The 22,259-nt window shown below is 38.7% G+C and overlaps 2 protein-coding genes across 14 annotated transcripts in view; one reads left to right on the forward strand and one right to left on the reverse strand.

The window, feature by feature from the left end:
• Positions 1-11,382, reverse strand: part of CEP128 (centrosomal protein 128) — a 449,218-nt gene extending 437,836 nt beyond the window's left edge. For 12 of the 13 annotated variants that reach the window (XR_013521735.1, XM_078336006.1, XM_035261203.3 and 9 more), the window contains exons 1-2: positions 11,171-11,382; positions 9,009-9,164 (exon numbers count right to left, since the gene is read on the reverse strand). The gene's annotated coding sequence lies outside the window, so the exon portion shown is untranslated. Of the gene's footprint in view, positions 1-9,008; positions 9,165-10,836 lie in introns of all 13 variants that reach the window. The other variant, XM_035261198.3, reaches the window with a different exon arrangement.
• LOC144577239 (uncharacterized) overlaps positions 1-22,259 on the forward strand; it is a 28,998-nt gene that overhangs the window by 4,985 nt on the left and 1,754 nt on the right. The window contains exon 2 of the mRNA XM_078333183.1: positions 11,304-11,483. Within this exon, the coding sequence (XP_078189309.1) occupies positions 11,304-11,483 (180 nt within the window). The remainder of the gene's footprint in view (positions 1-11,303; positions 11,484-22,259) is intronic.

Genomic DNA, 22,259 nt, shown 5'->3' on the forward strand with positions numbered 1-22,259 from the left:
GCAGTATGGCCATTTTCATGATATTGAGTCTTCCTAACCATGAGCATGGAATGTGTCTCCATCTGTTTGTGTCCTCTCTTATTTCATTGAGCAGTAGTTTGTAGTTCTCCTTGAAGAGGTCCTTTACATCCTTTGTTAGTTGTATTCCTAGGTATTTTATTCTCTTTGCAGCAACCGTGAATGGTAGTTCGCTCTTGATTTGGTTCTCTGTTTGTCTGTTATTGGTATACAGGACTGCTTCTGATTTCTGCACATTGATTTTGTAACCTGAGACTTTGCTGAAGTTGCTTATCAGTTTGAGAAGATTTGGGGCTGAGATCATGGGGTCTTCTAAATATACAATCATGTCATCTGAAAATAGAGACAGTTTGACTTCCTCCTTTCCTAATCGAATACCCTTCATTTCTTTTCCTTGCCTGATTGCTCTGGCTAGAATTTCCAATACTACATTGAATAGGAGAGGTGAGAGAGGGCATCCTTGTCTAGTGCCTGATTTCAAAGGGAATCCTTCCAGCTTTTGCCCATTCAGTATGATATTGGCTGTGGGTTTCTCATCTATGGCTTTTATCATTTTATGATACATTCCGTCGATACTTAGTTTATTGAGAGATTTTAGCATGAAGGGCTGCTGAATTCTGTTGAAGGCCTTCTCTGCATATTGAGACAATCATGTGGTTTTTGTCTTTGGTTCCATTTATGTGATGGATTATGTTTATGGACTTGCATATGTTGAACCAGCCTTGCATCCCCGGGATGAAGCCTACTTGATCATGATGGATGAGCTTTTTGATGTGCTGTTACATTTAGTTTGCCAGTATTTTATTGAATATTTTTGCATGATGTTCATCATGGATATTGGCCTGAAGTTTTCTTTGTTTGTTGAGTCTCTGTCTGGTTTGGTATCAGGATGATATTGGTCTCATAAAGTGACTTGGGAGGATTCCCACTTTTTGTATTGTTTGATATAGTTTCAAAAGGAATGGAACCACCTCCTCTTTGTACATCTGGTAGAATTCAGCTGTGAACCCATCTGGACCTGGACTTTTTTTGGTTGGTAGGCAATTAATTGCTGCCTCAACTTCAGCCCTTGTTATTGGTCTGTTCAGGGTTTCCATTTCCTCCTGGTTTAGTCTTGGTAGAGTACAAGTGTCCAGCAATCTATCCATTTCTTCCTGGTTTACTGGTTTATGTGCATAGAGCTGTTTGTAGGAATCTCTGATGATAGTTTATATTTCTGTGGGATCAGTGGTGATATCCCCTTTATTGTTTTTTTTTATTACATCTATTTGATTCTTCTCTCTTTTCTATTAGTCTGGCTAGTAGTCTATTTTGTTGATCTTTTCAAAAAATCAGCTCCAGTATTTATTGATTTTTTTTTTAAGGATTTTTTGTGTCTCTATCTCCTCTAGTTCTGTTCTGATCTTAGTTATTTCTTGTCTTCTGCTAGCTTTTGAGTTTTTTTTTATCTTCCTCCTCTAGCTCTTTCCATTTTGATGATAGGGTGTCAATCTTAGATCTTTCCGTGTTTCTCATGTGGGCATTTATTGCTATATATTTCCCTCTCAACACTGCTTTAAAGTGTCCCAGAGATTCTGGTAGGTTGTGTGTCTTCATTCTGATTGTTTTCGAAGAACGTATTTATTTCTGCCTTTATTTCATTGTTTATCCAGTCAACACTCAGAAGCAAGATGTTCAGTTTCCAAGTGGTTGTGCAGATTTGAGTGTGTTTCTTAATCCTGAATTCTAGTCAGATTGTGCTGTGGTCTGATAGACTGTTTGTTATGATTCCCATTCATTTGCATTTGCTGAGGAGTTATTTGCTTCCAATAATGTGGGCAATTTTAGAGTAAGTGAGATGTGGTGATGAGAAAAAGGTATATCCTGTGGATTTGGGTGGAACATTCTGCATATGTCTATTAGGTCCACTTGGTCCAGCTCTGCATTCAAGTCCTGGATGTCCTTGTTAATTTTCTGTCTCGTTGATCTAATATTGACACTGGAGTGTTGAAGTCTCCCACTCTATTGTGTGGAAGTCTAAATCTCATTTTAGATTAAGAACTTGCTTTATGTATCTGGCTGCTCCTGTGTTGGGTGCGTATATATTGAGGATAGTTAGCTCTTCTTGTTGGATTGATCCTTTTACCATTATGTAATGCCCTTCTTTGTCTCTTTTGATTTTTGTTGGTTTGAAGTCTGTTTTATCAGAGACTAGGATTGCAACCCCCCTTTTTTTTTTTTTTTTTTGGTCTCCATTTGCTTGAAAAATCCTCTTCCATCCCTTTGTTTTGAGTCTATGTGTGTCTTTGCATGAGAGATGGGTTTCCTGAATACAGCACACCAATGGGTCTTGACTTTTCATCCAGTTTGCCAGTCTATGTCTTTTGATTGGGGCATTTAGGCCATTTACATTCAATGTTAATATTGTTATGTGTGAATTTGATCCTGCCATTTTGTTACTGGCTGGTTTTCTTGCCTGTTAGCAGACTCATTTTCTTCACTGCATTTTTGGTCTTTGCCATTTGGTGTGCTTTTGCAGTGGCAAAACTCACAAGCAATTACTGAGAGATTTGTCACTACCAGACCTGCCCTACAAGAGCTCCTGAAACACTAAGCACAGAAAGGAACAAGCACCTTTCTGTGCTTAGTGTTTCAGGAGCTCTTGTAGGGCAGGTCTGGTAGTGACAAATCTCTCAGTAATTGCTTGTCCGTAAAGGATTTTATTTCTCCTTCCCTTAGGAAGCTTAGTTTGGCTGGATATGAGATTCTGGGTTGAAAGTTCTTTTCTTTAAAGATGTTGAATATTGGCCCCCACTCTCTTCTGGCTTGTAGAATTTCTGCCAAGAGATCCACTGTGAGCCTGACTGGCTTTCCTCTGTGGGTGACCTGACATTTCTCTCTGGCTGTCCTTAGGATTTTTTCCTTCATTTCAACCCTGGTGAATCTGATGATTATATGCCTTGGGGTTGCTATTCTTGAGAAATATCTTTGTGGAGTTCTCTGTATTTCTTCGATTTGAATGTTGGACTGCCTTGCTAGGCTTGGGAAGTTCTCCTGGATAATATCCTGGAACATGTTTTCCAGCTTGGATTCATTGTCCCCATCATATTCAGGTACACCAATAAAGCATAGATTAGGTCTTTTCACATAATCTCATATTTCTTGGAGGCTTTGCTCGTTTCTTTTCACTCTTTCTTCTCGTCTTGCCTTCTGTTTTTATTTCATTGAGTTGATCTTCAATCTCTGATATCCTTTCTACTGCTTGATCAATTCAGCTATTAAAACTTGTGTTTGCTTCACATAGTTCTCATGCTGTGTTTTTCAACTCCAACAAGTTGTTTATGTTCTTCTCTAAGCTGGTTATTCTAGTTAGCATTTCACCTAACCTTTTTTCAAGGTTTTCGCATTGAGTTAGAACATGTGTCTTTAGCTCTGAAAAGTTAATTATTATCAACTTTCTGAAGTCTGTTCTGTCAATTTGTCACACTCTTTCTTGATCATGTTGTGTTCCTGTGTTGTTGAGGAGTTGTGATCCTTCAAAGAAGAGGTGTTCTGTTCTTTGATGGTTTCATCTTTTTGTGCTGGTTTTTTTCCATCTGCATGGATTTTCCTGGCTGTGATCTCAGGGAGCTGCTTGATGAGGTAGCTTGTCTGCCTGTCAAGGCATTACTTGGTTTCTATGGACTCCTTCAGGTTGCTAGGTAGGCTTGTTTACACTGGGTGATTAGGCCCCCCTCGTCAGATGACCTGGAGGCACTGCTGGGTGATTAAGAATGCTGTCCCATTGCTATCTAGGCTTCCTGTGTTTTTTGTTAAAACCTGGGGCCTAGTCCCTCTCTTTAATGGTGGGCTATGTCCTTCCTCCACAGGGCTCAATCATTCAGCGTTCAGCTCAGACTGTGGCACTGGTTGCACAACCCACTAGAGTTAGTGCTTCAGCCCTCTGCAGTTTGTGGGGGAGGGTAGGGACCTGCCCAGCCACACTGCCTGTCTCCCCGTTTTCTCCAGTCATGAGAGAGGGGCTGGCCCAGCTGCTCCATCTGTCCTCCCGCCTTCAGCTCCCTCTTTCTCCAGGCAGGGGGAGGGGGCGGTAGCTCGTCCGGTCTGTCCGCAGGCTCGCCCAGCCGGCTTATGGGCTTTTGCATTTGCTTGACTGGCAAAGATCTCCTATTCTGTGTATTGCTGAGGCTTTGGGGGAAGCACTGTATCTGGACCAGAGTGCCAGAGGGGGTGCCTGACTCACTGGTCAGATACACCTTCCGGGTGAAGTGGCACCCCTCCCCACCTCAGTCTGCCCTGCCTGGGCTTTGCCCACCGCCGGACCAGACCCATTGAAATGTACCTGGTACCTCGTTTGGAGCTAGGAGATCTCTGGATTTCTGCATCTCTCTTGCTGGGTGTTGTGTGACAGAGTTGTGTCTATTTGGCCATCTTGAGTCCTGGACAGCTAAATTTAAGAGTCAGGAAGACGATAATAATTTTTTTCCTAAGAACTCAAAGACCATCCTTTGCCAAACGTTTATTGACCTGACCTTAAAATTAAATGTCAATGGGAAATGATTTTTATAAGATTGATAGAGAAACATATTGGATTTAACAATTGGAGCACATATCTGGAAATCAGAACATCAGAGGTACAAACACGAGAAACACCATTTACTAAACACCTAGGTATGACAGGTACTTCGCATATGGTAAAGTATCTCTGCAAAGCTTGGCTCAACCTCAGGCCAACCTTACAAGGCAGGATTTCTAACCTCCCCAAGGTCATATACTGCTCTTGTTCACCTATTCCCAGGTGTCTGAGTGTCTGGCACATTCAGTATTTACTTCTTAAATGAACAAAGTAGTCCCTTTTTTGCAAATGAAGAACTACTAAGGCTCCAGTAGTTAAGCAGCTAGAAAAGCCTGGGTTCAAACCATAATCTTAAAGCAACCTTCTAAATAAATAGGAGACCACACAATTGGAAACATATGTAAACCAAAACGAAAAAAAAAGAAAATTCATTTTAAGTTGCTTTTCTGTAAAATTATGAGACTGGTATATTACTGGTAATATAACAGGTATATTACTTGTTTACATTTATAAAAGGCATAATAATGTTCAACCTTATTGAAATAATAATAGCTTTTGATTTACAGTTTTCTATGGGCTAATTTCTGTACTAAGTGCTTTATGTACATTCTCTCATTTAATCCTCATAACATTATTATCATCCTCATTTTATAGAAAAGAGAACCGAGGCTTGCAGAAGCAAAGTAACTTAAAAAGCAGAGCCAGGATTCAAATCCAGCAAGAAGACTACCACGGAAACCCAACTTTTTAATTAACACACTTGTTACATGTAAATGGCAATAGAGGGAAGGCAAAAAACAAAAACAACAACAACAAAAACAGGTGTAGCAGTGAGTAAAGCTACTCTTCTCTAAAAGCAAAATAAGCTGATAAGAACAAAGTGCTTGCCAAGCACAGTGGTTCATACCTGTAATCCCAGCACTTTGGGAGGCTGAGGTGGGTAGATCACTCGAGGTCAGGAGTTCGAGACCAGCCTGGCCAGCATGATGAAACCCCATCTCTACTAAAAATATGAAAATAGCTGGGTGTGGTGGTGAGCACCTGTAATCCCTGCCACATGGGAATCTGAGGCAGGAGAATTGTTTGAACCTGGAAGGCAGACATTGTAGTGAGCTGAGATCACATCACTGCACTCCAGCCTGGGTAACACAATGAGACTCTGTCTCAAAAAATAAAAAATAAAGTACTTATTGTTATAATCAAGGGTGTGAGTGCTCCTCCCGCCCAAAAAAAAAAAAACAGAATACACATGAGCTAGGTTAAGTGAAAGAGAAATTAATCGCTTTCATAGAATACCATAATGATAGTGGGGGTGGTGGTCATAAAGGTAGAAGCCAAAATGAGCAATAATACTAATAAATAACAATTAAATGTCCCTTTTCTGTGCCAGATCCTGTTCTAAGCACTTTACTCATATTAACTAATTTAACCTCAACAACAGCCCTGTAGAGTAAACATAGCTGTAACCTATATTACAGGTAAGAAAACAGCTTCCAAAAGTTAACTTGCCCAGACTCAAAAAAGTAGAAAGCTTTCTTACACACAGACTTCTCTATTCCATAATCAAACCCTAACAGGCTCAGTCCCAGGCTGTATTTTTGCTCTGCTTTCATCAGGAGTCCACCCTTGTCCAGCACCTCAGAGTAGGAAGGAGGCAAAATCAATTGGATGAGTGCCTCAGAAGCAGAGATTTAAAGCTCATCCATTCATCCATGAGCACATTCATTCACAAGCACTTACCCATTCACGAGCACCTGTTTCATAGCAAACCCTGTACGCAGAGTAGATTCTAAATATTTATCAGGCCAAGCACAGTGGCTCATGCCTGCAACTACGGCACTTTGACAAACCAAGATGGGAGGATCACTTCAGGCCAGGAGGTCGAGGCTGCAATGAGCCAAGATCACACCACTGCAATCCAGCATGAGTGACAGAGGGGGAGAGAGAAAGCCAGAGAGAGCACAAGAACAAGAGCATGACAGTGAAAGAGAGTAAGGAAAGAAGAAAGAAAGGGAGGGAGGAAGGAAGGGAAGAAAGAAACTCAGAAAAATATTTCCATTATATGGGAACCAAAGGGTTAATCAGCTCTTTCAAAAACACAAGAAAAAGAACAGCCCAGTTGTAAAAGATGCAAAAGATATATAAACAGATAATTCACAGAAATCAGATGACCCTAACAAAATGCTATTTGTTATTTCACTAAATAATCGCAAATTAAAATAATAAAATGGTATTGTATGTCTGTCTTATACAGATTTTAAAAACCTCTCACTCCCCGGGTTAGCAAGAGCATATCTTGTTATAAGAGTATTCACTATAAAAACTATATTAGCATGTATATTTACTATATACCCACAAAAATTAAAAATTAAAAATATGTTAGCTTTTCTGGAGAACAACCTGGCAATACAAGTAAAAATAAATAATATGGGTCAGGCACAGTGGCTCATGCCTGTTATCACAATATTTTGGGAGGGCAAGGTAAGAGGACTGCTTAAGCCCAAGAGTTTGAGATGAGCATGGGCAACATACAGAGACCCCATCTCTACAAAAAGTAAAACAAAATTAGCCAGGTGTAGTAGTGTGCATCTGTAGTTCTAAGTACTCGGGAGGCTGACGTGAGAGGATTGCTTAAGCCTGGGAGGTAGAGGCTGCAGTGAGCCAAGATCGCACCACTGCACTTCAGCCTGGTGACAGAGTGAGACCCTGTCTCAATCAATTAGCAATATACATAGACTTTGACCCAGAAAATCTACTTCTATGACTATTATCCTAGGAAGGTAAAAGATTTATATAGACATATAGATACATTTTATGTATAGACATATGTATAAGAATTTCACTGTAGACATTCTTCAGAAATTATAATTCACTCATCCATTCATCCATGAGCACATTCATTCACTCCAGCCTGGGCAACAGAGTGACCGAATTTTTTTATAGTTGTAAAAGAATAAGAAAAAAATACAAATACACTGGATAAGAGTACATTAAATGTATCCGATCACTAGGATACTATGTATCTGCTAAAAGAGACAAGGTAGAATTCTAACAATACATTGATACAAAAAAGAACATATCTGAAACAATACATTGTTACAAAAAAACTATAGTAGTATGAATGTATTGAAAATACTTCATATCAGAATCAACCCAGGGACATTACATGGATAATAGTGAATCTAGATTATTTTTCTATTATTCCCAAAATTTCTGGACCAAATTATCCTAATAGGCCTCCTATTTAGCTCTAAAATTCTTTAATCCTAAGAATTCTTTTGTAGACAGCATCTTACTCTGTCACAGGCTGGAGTATAGTGGTGTGATCACAGCTCACTGCAGCCTCAACCTTCTGGGCTCAAGTGATCATTCCACCTCAGCCTCCTGAGTAGCAGGGACCAAAGGCACATGCCACCGTGCCTGGCTAATGTTTTGTTTTGTTTTTTTTTTGGTAGAGAAGAGGTCTTGCTATGTCACCCAAGCTGTCCTCAAATTCCTGGGCTCAAGCAATCCTCCTTCCTGCCTTGGCCTCCCAAACTGTGGGATTACAGGGATGAGTCACTGCATCTGGCCTAATCCTATAAATTTGCACACCACTGATCTTATATACAGTGTTATTATTGCAAGGCCACAGTGTGTCTTTTAGTTTCAGAGCCTTTTATCTACTGAAGCAAAATATGAAATCGTACAAAAGGCCCAGAATTTTTATATCTATGTTGTAAATTTAAACTTTTAACACTACACCCTGGATTATCAATGACAATTCATGTCGAATTATTTATGGAAATCACAAATTATAATAATCTCTTACCTCAATAATAATATAAGCACCATTATATTTTTTAAAACTAAGATAATAGAACTTTTTGAACACTGAAAGAGATGAATAACTGCACACTGTGCCGTTATTTATGGTACACTTTATCCAAAAATACTGAGTGTGAATCAAATTCTATTAAAAGGCAGTTATAAACAGCAATGAAGCCCCTTGGCAGTGGGTGAGACTGAAATTTGGAGTCAGAAAACCTGGGAGGAAAAACCATTCTTTTAGCTCCAGAATCCCAAACAAATCAAATCACCTGAAACTCAATGGCCTCCTTTGTAAAAGACAAGCGTGATAAAGGAATTATATAAGGTCGGTAAAAGGTGCCTGACAGAGTGCCTGAGACAAAATAGGTTCTTAATTCCTCACTTAATAGAAACAGGTGTATCCCTGTTGCTTCTGTTAAAATTATAAAGGATATCTCAACTTACCTACTTTGTTCATCTGAATTTTTGTAACAGTGCATACATAACCATTCTATTTTATTGTTATACTATATATTAGAAAGGGGCTTCTTGCTCCCAAAACTCTATTTGTTGGCATAGTCTTTTCCACCATAAGTATGCAAAAAAGACGTGTTATCTCAGAAACTCAAGGAGAACGCATACTTACAAAGCACACCCCCAAAACTCTGAGTTGCTCTTTTCTGAGCTCAACGCTCTTCTTAGGCACATATGTCTGCCTCCTATCATTTCTTCATGAGGTTCAGGGCAAAGGGCCTCGTCAAGCTGATAATCTTTGGTTGCTTCTACACTTTCCCCAAGCCACCTACAAATAAATGAAACAAGGGAGTAAGACACATCTGCAACTTTAAACATTTTAAAATTATGAAATACAAAAACTAGGTCCCTATGTACAGATTATGGCATAACACAGAACAGAGAAAATGTTCCTAGAATCATTGAAAAGCCCAAGTGACCTCATTACAATTCTTCACATCCAAGTACCCAGCCAACATATTGTCACTGGTGACTTCCATCCAGGCCTGGTCATCCCTGAGGCTTGCCAGACAGTTCATGCTCCAGTGTGAACCGCAGCCCAAGTCTGACCAAAAGTACTAAGCATGAGCATGTCTATCAGTTGGTAACTAAGTCAGGTAATAAAATTAACATGTTACTTCTGAATATGGTGACTCAATTGTACTTCTAAGCCAGTTTAACACTGCTAAGGAAATATTTTATAAGCTTCCTATATATTCAGTGCTACAATTAAATAAATAAGAGTAAAATGGCTTCAGTTGTAGGAAAGAGCTGTGGACAGAAATATTTTCAATTATTTGTGACTGCTTTCAAAGCAAGCTGTAGGAATCCACAGGAAGTGATCCAGAGAACTGAGATTTGTCTACATAAAAGGTAGATCTGGGACTACATCTGCACACCATTTGGAGAAAGAAAAAGGTATTCTGAAAAAGTTAATCAAGAAATCAAGATAAACTGTCAAGAAACAGCTCAGAGACCCAGGTTCTGAAATGGCAGACAAGATATGCTGAGAGAATATAGGTACAGTGTACACTTCACTCTTCTAAAAAAACAGCCACCATCACCCCTGAAATGAGTCATAGGCACAACCGAATTTATGTGTGCCAATGTGAAACTGTCAAAGCTTTAAACTCATCTCTGTGCTGGCCAGTACATCGGTCACTAGACACATGGCTACTGAGCTCTAGCTCTGGCCACGTCAAACTGACATGTACTATACATGTAAAATACATACTAGACTTTGAAGACTTAAAATATTTTTTTTTTTTAATGTATAGCCAGGCATGGTGGCAGGTGCCTGTAATCCCAGCTACTCGTTAGGCTAAGGTAGGAGAATTGCTTGAACCCAGGAGGTGGAGGTTGCAGTAAGCCCGGATCGCACCACTGCAGTTCAGCTTGGGCAACAAAGCCAACTCTGACTCAAAAACAAGTAAAACTCTCAATCAATTTTATATTTACTCCATTGAAAACATTTTGCTATATTGTGCTAAATAAACTTAAAATTAATTTCACCAGACTCTTTACTTTTTTAATGTGGGTACTACAAAATTTAAATTCACCTGTGTCACTCACACTGTATCAGACAACACTAATCTGCATAATTAACAAAAAATAAACAATAAATGCTGCCAGGCACTGTGCTAGATATTTTACATAATACTCAACGCTGCAATTAATGGTCGGGTTTTACCACACGCCTACATAACAGATTGGCTCCATCAAACCAAAAAGATGCAGTTGGGATTCAATGCCAGGTCATTTTACGAAATAATTCAATTAAGGGGCGGCTAACAGCTAAGGCTGGGGTAACTCCCATAAAGGCACAGAAAGAGGGGTCACCCGTTCCAAAGAGTACGAAGCTTTCAGTGATAACAAAGCAGGTATTATATATATATACATATATGTCAAGCTCTACAGCAGGACAGGCAAGCAAATATCAGACGGTTCTCTGGAGGACCTACCGAATGGTAGGTCTTCTGGCTTTTAAAGCTTCACAGGTGCTAGCGGTAGAGCAAGGTGCTCCAAAAGAAAGGACAATCAATGTAGCTCAGATTCTCTGGATAATCTGGCCAGGACCTGACCGCTGACACTCCTGCAGATGGAGGGAGGCCTCGGGAGAACGGGCGCGCCGTCTCCCCTCACTTCTGCACGCACTCCACCCATCCACGACCCCACCCCAGATCCCGCGCCGCTCCGAGGTCCCCACCCCTGGGACGAGGGGAAGTGGGACTAAAACGTCTACAGTAAGATGGGGAAGTGGTCGAAAAGGGGAAAACGGGAGGTGGGGGCAGGTACCTGACACGGAGGAGGACCCAAGCTCGTTAATGCCGGATCATCGCCTAGGCCCCACCCGGCTCCCGCGGCTACCGGCGACCCAGAAGGTGCAACTGACCAAACGCTGCCACTCAACAGACTCCACTCTCCCCAGACTCGCAGCTATGGCAACTTAAACTAGCCGCCCAGCCACAACGAGAGTACTGGACCCCGCTGCCGCCGCTTTGCCCTCTGGGAGTTGTAGTCCACCTCAGCTTCACGGTGAAGGAGTTACCAAGGGAGACCGTCCCGAAAGAAACTGCAAATCCCAGGAAGCCATATGGCTGGCCTTCGGGTAACTTTCCCGGAAAAAGCCTGATCCGTCGGCCGCGCCCTCTTGCCCCGCTCTATTTTTTTTTAAAAGACCAGCCTCCTCTGCAGGAGGCAAACTCCAGATAGAAAGTGAATAAAAATGCTTCCTCTAATCCCAGCACTTTGGGAGGCCGAGGCGGGTGGATCACGAGGTCAAGATATCGAGACCATCCTGGTCAACATGGTGAAACCCCGTCTCTATTAAAAATACAAAAAATCAGCAGGGCATGGTGGCGCGTGCCTGTAATCCCAGCTACTCAGGAGGCTGAGGCAGGAGAATTGCCTGAACCCAGGAGGCGGAGGTTGCGGTGAGCCGAGATCGCGCCATTGCACTCCAGCCTGGGTAACAAGAGCGAAACTCCGTCTCAAAAAAAAAAAAAAAAAAAAAATGCTTCCTTAGCCTTGACTGTAATTTTACTCCTTGGGAGTCCCCCAGGACTACGATAAGTTGGGGAAGTGGTAGAAAAAGGGCAAGGGAGTGGTGGGGGGACATGGAAGGACAATTTCTAGCACTGAAAGATAAAAATCCCCTTAATACCAGGGTCCAGCATATTGCTCCAAAGACTCACAAATTCTTAAAACCGGAAGGGAGCAGAGAAGATTATGTAGTCCAACCTGTTTGACGTGGAAAGAGTAAGGGACTTGCCTAAAAGCATATGGCTCATTCAGGGCACAACCAAAGTAGATGTGAGGCTGTCAGCTCGACTGCTGCTACTACTTCAGTCTAGGTGTCATCTCCTCACTCTAGAACATCAAAGATATGTTTTGTACTCAGGGGAGTTGGTTTCAGTCACGAAGAGAATGAAAACCTCAATAAAAAACTGAATTTTGGAAAAGCTAAGAAGTAACAAATTAGTCATGCGAATTGGCTTTTCTTCTCTGCCAAAAAGACCACTTCCCTTTCCTTCTTTGAGGCTAAAATCAAATATTATCTGATCTGCCAAAGCTTCCTGGCTATGTGAAGAAGAGTTAGATCATGTTAAATAACAAGAGTTCCCTAATCTAATAATTTTGTACTCTATAATCCACTTCCCAGTTGGTCCCTTCTATTGGACCTTCAAAGGGACCTAACCTTTATAAATCTTTATCTTTCTTCTCACCCTTTCCTCACTTGCCCTTCTCTGTTCATCTCTCTCTCACTGTCTCTCTCTCCCTTTCTCTCCTTCCCTCCCTCCTTATCCCCCCACACCGCCCCCCCACACACAGGCAGAGTCATACATAATTAGCACATAAAGTTGATATAGTAGAATTATTCAAATATCTTTTCTGTCCAACACTGAAACATAAAACTATATCATATTGGTTTGAACATAAAATAATTCTAAAAACCTTCTATGCATTTGCAACTGTCTTCAAGCTGCTTCCTTGAAATTGTTCCTCAAGAATACACTCCAGTGGACACAGAGTTTAAGATAATTCAGAACAGCCATAAAATTGCCCATATGCATGTAGAAGCATAAACGTTTATTTGTTAACATTTTAACTTTCAAAACAATTCATTCATATAATTCAGCAAATGTATGCTGGATATTTCTTAGGATCCAGACATTGTTTTAGACGCTAAAGGTGCAATGTGATAATAAGAAAATAAACAACATAGATCTTGCTTTAAACAACATAGATCTTGCTTTCAAATTGTTCAGAACCCTGTGAGAGAAGAAGACTAATAAATGATTACAGATCTCTGTGTAGTAGAATGCTGCATAGGTGTCTATAGAAAGCCATGAAAGAGAAACTTTCTGAAGAAGTGATAATCAGATCAACTGCAGGAGAAATGCCTACTGAAAGAACTAATGTAATCATGAGCTACATTAATAAAAACTGATTGTCCAACGCCTTTCTTCCCTGGTTTAACCATATTTAGAGAATTGGATTCAATTCTAGAGGCCTTATTTTTTAAAGTGATATTAACCAAATAAATCAAAAATTGCAGGACACAACTGGGACCAAGGGGTTAAAAATCAGATGCTTTAGTTCATTTTGATCAATAAATACTTAAATGTATTATTAAATTCATAGCAACTGTTTGTCATGTGGTGTGCTCTCAATCACTAGCTGTGGCATCCCAAAAAAAATGTAGTGAAGTCACATCACTGAATCTTCTTTTATGTCTTGACAAAACATACAAAATGAGTTAAAGCCAACAAAATAGATTTTACATGAAATTGTCTCAGAAATCCCAAAGATACGTATTACTTTTAATCAATACGGCCAACATACATTATACATACATAGCACCATACTCAAGCAGATTCATCTGAGTTCAGATTTGGAAAAAATCCACAAAGAGTACTGATATGGTCTGGCTCTGTGTCCCCACTCAAATCTCATCTTAAATTGTAATCTGAGTTGTAATCTCCATATGTTGGGGAAGGGGCCTTGTGACGGGTGATTAGATCATGTGGCAATTCCTCCATGCTGTTCTCATGATAGTGAGTGAGTTCTCAGGAGAGCTGATAGTTTAATAAGGGACTTTTGCCCACTTCTCTCTACTGCCACCATGTGAAAAAAGGAGGTGTGTTTTCTTCCTCTTCTGCCATGATTTTAAGTTTCCTGAGGCTTCCCCAGCCATGTACAACTGTGAGTCAATTAAACCACTTTCCTTTATAAATCACCCAGTCACAGGTAGTTCTTCATAGCAGTGTCATAACAAACTAATACAAGTATCATTTGCAGTACCCTCCTTTTGCAACCCATGATAAGTAGGTGCACACAGAGATTACATGATGTATTAGTTTACTAGGGATTTGATAAAATACCACAGAATGGGTGACTTAAATAACAAATTTATTTTTCACAGTTCTGAAGGCTGTAAGTCCAAGATCAAGGTGTCAGCAAGTTTGGGTTCTCCTAAGGTCTCTGTCTTTGGCTTGCAGATGTCCATCTTTTCTCTGTATCCTCAAATAGGCTTTTTCCTGTATGAGCACATACATGGTTTCTCTGTCTTCTTATAATGACCTCCATTATATTGAATTAGAACTTCGTACTGTGGCCTAATTTAACCTTAACTACCTCCTTAAGGGCCCCATTTTCAAAAACAGTAACATTGGGGGTTAAGGTTTCAACACATTTTCCCCAGAATTGTACCTATTCAGGATTAGTGTCATCAATGATCTCATTACATAATACCTTGACAAAGGTAGATGCAGGAGATATTTTTGACATACCTCATGCCTCATCCACATAACCCCTTAACTGGGAATGACTCTACCCACAGTGTTGGCCCCACCAGCCTAGTTGATGATATACAAAGTTCCTACCTGTCTCACCATGGCTGTCTAGACAAGGAGTAGGTAGATACCTGAGACAATGTGGGCCAGTCAGGCTCTTTATCCTTTGAGAATTTAAAATTAGGACTCAAGCTCCCAATTTACTATTCTGGTTACCAGAATAGTCTTGATGTGCAGGTAAGAGCTGAGGTCATCACAAAGAGGTGGCCGTCTTCATCTGTGTTCAAGAGGCAGCTGATAATGCTAACCTGCAGAGACAGAGAAGTGAGTAAAGCAGTGAGAGGAAATAAACTACACAGCCATGAGGAAATACGCCCAAGAGAATACAGCCCTGGTTCCTGACAACTTCCAAGTTCCTGGATCCAAGCCTTGTTATTCCCACTTGTATTTCCTGTGCTTGTTTTCTACAATACGCTAGAGGCAATTGGAGGTGGTTAAATGCAAAGATTCTGGACCCAAACCACTTGGATTCAAGTCAGTTATAATACCTATCAGCAATGTCACTTCAAACACATTACTTAATCACTCTGTGCCTTCATTTCTTCCTCTTCTAAATGTGGAAAACAAAAATAGTACTTCATGTGTGGAGTTGTTTGGGAGATAAAATAAATGTGTGTAAAGCACTAAGCCTAGTGCCTAATTGATGGTATTATTGAATGTAAGCTGACATTATATGTAAGCTGACAAATACTATGACATCCTCAAAATGTTAGTTCCAGGAATATTGGTACTCTATTATTTTGTTCTACAAGTAATATATTAATAGCTTGTTGCCTCGTGATGATTTCCCTTTTGGAGCATAAGATTAGTTCTGTTTATTGAAATCTAAAAGGCCTTGACTAATAGTACATTAATGAGATCACCAGCCTGTAAGATCTAAGATGTTAATTCTAGATCTAGTTTCTTGAGCAGTTTCATCAGAAACAGTTTTGAACTATATGAAACATTAAATGCCTAGAGGAACTAATCAGTAAAGAGGTTCTGGAATGGGGCTAGTGTAAAAGCATTGACAAGCATCTGTTCTTCATAAATTACCTAGTCTCAGGTGGTTCTTTATAGCAGTGTGAGAATGGACTGATACAACAGCAGACTATTGCCCATGTGACACAAAAATGTACTTGGAATACTAATCAAATTTTCCTCAAATATGAATTTTTTTCACCTTGGTTCTCCCCTTAGCTCCATTTCTGCAAGCTACAGTGTTCTGCACTCACTGCCTTAAAGATGGGATGTGACCACAGAAAGCAGAAATAGAGAGGAGTTGAGGAAGAAAAAGAAGAAGAAAATAAAGCATTTCTTCCTGGCTTTTGAATATTCAACATAAACATCTTCAGATAGGACAGGCTGCATAATTTGTTGTAGGACCCTGTGCAAAATGAGTATGTTAAGCCCTTTTGCAAATGAGTATACTAAGCCTTTTTATGACTCCTGCTGTCACAAAGGAGTCATGCTATAAACAAATGACTTGGAAGAAAATATCTAAAGAAAAGAAAGAGATTTCCCCCAAAAGAAAAGAGGTTCTGGACTGGGAATGTGATCATAGAAAAGAAGGGGGTCCTGGAAAGCGAGAAATAGGAGGTTGGGGAGGCAGACCTGCAGGCATAGGAAGAAAGTCTATGTTGACAGAGTGCCCAGTCTCCACTCAAGCAAGCACTGTTCATAGCCTGAAGCTAGCTGTTCTGCCCACAGGCATCAGAGGAGGATGGTACTACAAAAGTAGCCTGCATTGTTCTTGATGACCACCTACATCACTGGCTTTTGCTTTGTTCCCTCTAGTCATCACAGATGGTCAAGCTCCCTTGTAGTATCACTACACAATTATAAGTCATAAGAAAGAAGACATCAAGTATGATGTTACAAGTAAAAAAATAAAAATAAAAATCCCCCAAAGATTGCTTAGGCGGGACTAAATGGAACTACTCAAAATTCTCTCTCAATCAAGTCAGTGGTGAAATTCACCCTCTTTACAACCGCAGAAAACAATTGTAAATGGTTGTTGACTCTTTCTACATCAAGTTTGCAAGTTACCTTCAAGTCTAAGAAGAGTGAACATGAAAAAACAAGATATTGCAGGGATGATATTGCCCACTACTCAAAGAATCATCTTTAGCCATTCATTGTGTTGAAGCACTGTTGATCCCATGAAGTTCTTTTCAGCCACACACTTACTATTTATAGGTAATTATCACTGCCAAGAGCATCACAGATATAAAGCACAGCAATTCATATGCATTTAGGTCAAAGTGAGCCGCTATTAATGTACTAAACGAAAATTGTAAAACATTTCTGTAGTTAAGCAATACAGCTAATCAATCAATAAAGAGGTTCTGGAATGGAGCTGGTGGAATGCTCCACTTTAATGGCTACTTTTTGAAAAAAGATAAAACACACAGAGGGATGAATTGCCAGACTCCACTTTCTAATATTTGAACCATGCTAATAATTCCTCTACAAGAAGGAAAAAGTAGTGTTCTATAGTCATTTTGTTACCTAGTGTTCTCATTCATTTGTTACATTTTTCTCTTTAAACTGATCATAAAGATTGATCATTATCTTATCTCATGTGTTTATTTGCCGCATTTTAAAAGTTATGCTAAGGAAAGAAAATTGTCTTTTTTTTTTTTTTTTTTTTTTTTTTGAGACGGAGTTTCACTCTTGTTACCCAGGCTGGAGTGCAATGGCGCGATCTCGGCTCACCGCAACCTCCGCCTCCTGGGTTCAGGCAATTCTCCTGCCTCAGCCTCCTGAGTAGCTGGGATTACAGGCACACGCCACCGTGCCCAGCTAATTTTTTGCATTTTTAGTAGAGACAGGGTTTCACCATGTTGACAAGGATGGTCTTGATCTCTTGACCAAAAATTGTCTTATTAATTGTCACAGCAATTTGTTGGGCAGACTATTAGAACATAGTTAGTCCTAAGGCATGTTCCAGTTTGCTGAACTGAAACTGGGTAGTCATAAGGGTTTTTGCCTACATTATAATTGCCACATCTGAATCTTGATGTAAAGTGTTATAGGCTTCAGCATACCACTATTGTTCTCAGCAAAGGTGGAGTAACAGAGATCAGATTTACCCTCCAACCAGAACTATACCAAAAAAAAAAAAAAAAACAGGCAAGATATATGAGGCAATGCTTTTCAACTCAGTGGTTATCATACCAAGAAGGACCATGATCCCTGAGAGACAGGAAACAAATAAAGAAAGCCTTATGATTACCACAACTTACTGCCTTGAGAGAGTTTCCAGATCATAAAGCAAGGAGAGGAAACCCAGGTAGAACCTAATGGATGCTTTAAACTGGAGAGACAAAGCTGAGAGTCTGGGAAGATGCAGGTAGGTGGAGTTTGCAGGACAAACTGCAGGAGGGAGAGAGCTATGTAGAGATAAAACTTCAGAAAACTATAAAGGGTCTCCATGGAAGATTCAGCAGAATACTAATCATTACACACACGTGAAACAAATGAGGCTGGAGCAAAAAGCAACTAGCAAAATTGGAGGTAAAATTGCCTGCTGCCCACAGGGAACCAGGAATAGCTACTCTTCCCACCCACCAGATTTGAAATACCTCATAATTCATGGAGCACTGGGTAGAGTAATCAGAAGGGTCTTGCATCAGGAATGAGGAATAACTAGCCTTAGATTACATGTGTGTTAGTCCCACCTAACAAAACTTAAAACCAAGATCCACAAATCCCAAATTGTTTCAAAGTAATTTACATCTGACAACAAATCTCAAGAATATTTACATGAATGCAAAAAATCCAGTGTCAAAAAGGGTAACATTTACAATATCTGCCATCCAAACAAAAGTTATCAGAAATGTAAAAAAACAGAAAAATACAACCCATTTTCAGGAGAGAAATCAACCAATCTAAACTGACCCAAAATTGACAAATATATATATATATATAATTCATTTTATATATATATAATTATCTATATATATATATATGAATTATCAAACAAGGACACTGTTGTGGGTTGAGTTTTGTTCCCCAAAAAGGTATCTTGAAATTCTAATACCCAGTACCTGTGAATGTGACCTTATTTGGGAGTAGCATCTTTAAAGATATTTAAATTAAGTTGAGGTTCTAATGAATTAGCATGGATCCTAATACAACGACTGATGTCCTTATAGGAAGAGGGAAATTTGGACGCAGAGACACACAATCTGGAGAGGAGAGATTGCAGTGATATAATCCAAGGGATGTCAAGGATTCCCAGCAACCACTAAAAACCCGGAATAGTCAAGGAGACATCCACCCACAAAGCCCTCAGAGGAAGTTTGCCACACCCACACCTTAATTTTAGACTTCTAGTCTCCAGATCTGTGAACAAATTCATTTATCTTATTTTAAGCCACCAAGTTTGTGGTACTTTGTTATAGCAGCCCTAGGAAACTAATATAGATATCAAAGCAATCATTATGTTTTAAATGTTCAAAAAGTATTATACAAAGAGATAAGGAAAATATTCTGTAAATGCCCCAAACTGAACTTCTGGAGATGGAAATCTAATTTATGAGATAAAAATTACATTAGATGGGATTAGTGGAAGATTAAATATTATGCGAGGACCAAAAAAAGAATACTGAATTTAGAGACAGAGCAAAAGAAGCTATCCATAATCAAAAACAAAAAGAAAAATAATTTTTTACTCAGAAAAGCATCAATATTCTCTTTGTGAGATAACTTTAGTTAGCCTAATAAGTGCAATAATTGGAATATTCAAAAGAGAGGAAAGAGATAAGGGAACAAAAAAACATATATGAAGAAACAATGGCTGAAAAATTTCCCAAGTTTGATGAAAACCATAAACACACAAATCCAAGGATCTCAAAACACCCCAAGCACAGGAAACATGAAGAAAAGTATATTAAGGCACATTACAGTCAAATTGCTCTCAACCAGTGACAAAGTCTGAAAAGTAGCCTGAATAAGGGAAAAACAAAAGCATATTATAAAGGAGCAAAAAAACTTTGACATCGGATTTGTCCTTGTAAACAATGCAAGCAACAAGAAAATGAAGCAATATTTTTAAAGTACTGAAAGTTAAAAATAATGACAATCTATGATTCTACCCCTAGGAGTGATATCCTTTTTTTAAAATAAGACAAAATGAATACTTGTTTAGACACACAAAAGCTGAAATAATTTATAACCAGCAGATATGTATGACAAAAAAAATTAATGCAAGTCATCCAAGCAAAAGGAAAGTGACAGACAGCAGTGGAAAACATGGATCAACAATACTAAGGAATGAGAAAGACCAGTAGAAAACATGGATCAATACTAAGGAATGAGAAAGACCAGTGGAAGACATGGATCAATGCTAAGGAATGAGAAAGACCAGTGGAAGACATGGATCAATGCTAAGGAATGAGAAAGACCAGTGGAAGACATGGATCAATGCTAAGGAATGAGAAAGACCAGTGGAAGACATGGATCAATGCTAAGGAATGAGAAAGACCAGTGGAAGACATGGATCAATGCTAAGGAATGAGAAAGACCAGTGGAAGACATGGATCAATGCTAAGGAATGAGAAAGACCAGAAGAGGTAACTGTCTTATTATTTGAATCTTTTGAAAGATAACAACACTGTATTGCAGGATTTATAACCTATGTATGAGTAAAATGTATGGCAACAGAAGCATAAAGGTTAGGCAGCAGAGGAGAAATTGAATATAAACAAGCATGGTGTTGAAGGGTTCTTTTAAACCATGTGTAAATTGATGTACTATCAACTGAATGTAGACTATGATAACTTGAAGGTACATCCTATAAACCTCAAAGCAATGAGTATAATAACCAGAGTTATAGCTAAGATTCAGCAAAGAAGGTTAAACTGAATCATAAAAGTTCCTTAATTAATATAAAAATATGTTTAAAATAAAAGAAGAATTGGATCAAAGAACAGTGGGGGAAATAGAAAACTAATAGCAAGATTATCTGCTTAAACCTAATGTGAACGATGACATCAAATGTAAATGATCTTTAAAACTTAAACAGAAGGCAGAGATTGTGAGACTGAAAGCAAGACCCAACTCTACACTATTTATAAGAACTGCATGTTAAATATAAAAACACAGAGGTTAAAGTATGAAAAAAAGCATACAATGATAACACTGATCAAAAGAAAATTGCATTGGCTCTATCAGCAACAGGAAAGTAGATTAAAGAGCAAAAGCTATCACAAGGTATAAAGAAGGCCATTGAATAACAATGAAGGGAACAAGAAAATAAAAGTCCTAACCACCTATTTACCAAATAATAGAATTTCAAAATACTCGAACTTCAAATTACATGAAAAAAACTAGAAATGCAATGAGGGGAAAAAAACCAAATCTCCAATTGTACTAAAAAAGTTCAGTACCCATATCTCAACAACTGATATAACAAGTAGACTTTAAACTTAGCAAAAATACAGAAGACTTAAACAACAGTATCAACAACTTGACCTAAAGTCATTTGTAGAGCACACAACTCCACAAAAGCTGATCACACATTTTTTCAAGTACATACTGAACATTTTACCAAGATTGACCATATTCTGAATCATAAAATGAGTCTCATTAAATTTAAAAGTGTTCAAGTTATGCAAACTATTTTCCCTGCATATAATGTAATTAATTTAGAAATTAATAACAATAATATCTGAGAATTCCTCAAATATTTGGAAACTAAATAACATGCTTCTAAAGAATCCACAAATCAAGGAAGAAATCTAAAGGAAAAATTAAAAATATTTTAAACTGAGTGAAAATGAAATTTCAAGATATCAAAACCTGTGGGATGTCTCTAAAGGAGTATATGGCAAGTCTACAGCACTATACACATACAATATTATAGAAGAAAAATGGTCTCACATCAGTGACTTCAGTCTTAAGAAACCTCTCCTTAAGGAATAAAGAAGAGCAAATTAAACCCCAGGTAGGCAGAAAAATAAAATAGTAAAGATCAGAGCATATATCATTGAAATAGAACATGAAAATATAACAGAGAATCTAAGAAACAAGCATTTCCTTCTTTGAGAATATTAATAAAATTAATCAACTTCTGGATAAAGTACTTAGGAGAAAAAGAAGACACAAATTACCATAATCAGGTATAACAGAGTTGACATTAGAATAGATTATATAAATATAAGGAGACAATACATTATATGACACAAACTGCCCAAGAAGAATTATGCTACTTGAATGGCACTATATCTATATTTAGAAATTGGATTTATAGTTAAAAATCTTCCAATAAGGAAAATGCAAGGTTTCAACAGCTTCACTGGTGACTCCTACCAAATAAGTAGCAAAGAAATAATACCAGTTCTATAGAAACTCCTATAGAAATGTAAAGAGGAAGGACTATTTCCCAATTTACCCTGTGATGAAGACTTAATTGCCCTGATACCAAAATTTGACAAAAAAGTTACAGAAAAGAAAATAACAGATTACTATCCCTTGTGAACATCTATGTAAAACTTTTAAACAGAATTTTAGCAAATCTAATTAAAAAGTCTATTAAAAAGATG

The sequence above is a fragment of the Callithrix jacchus genome, chromosome 8 (genome assembly GCF_049354715.1).
Source record: "Callithrix jacchus isolate 240 chromosome 8, calJac240_pri, whole genome shotgun sequence".
Classification (NCBI taxonomy): Eukaryota; Metazoa; Chordata; class Mammalia; order Primates; family Cebidae; genus Callithrix; species Callithrix jacchus.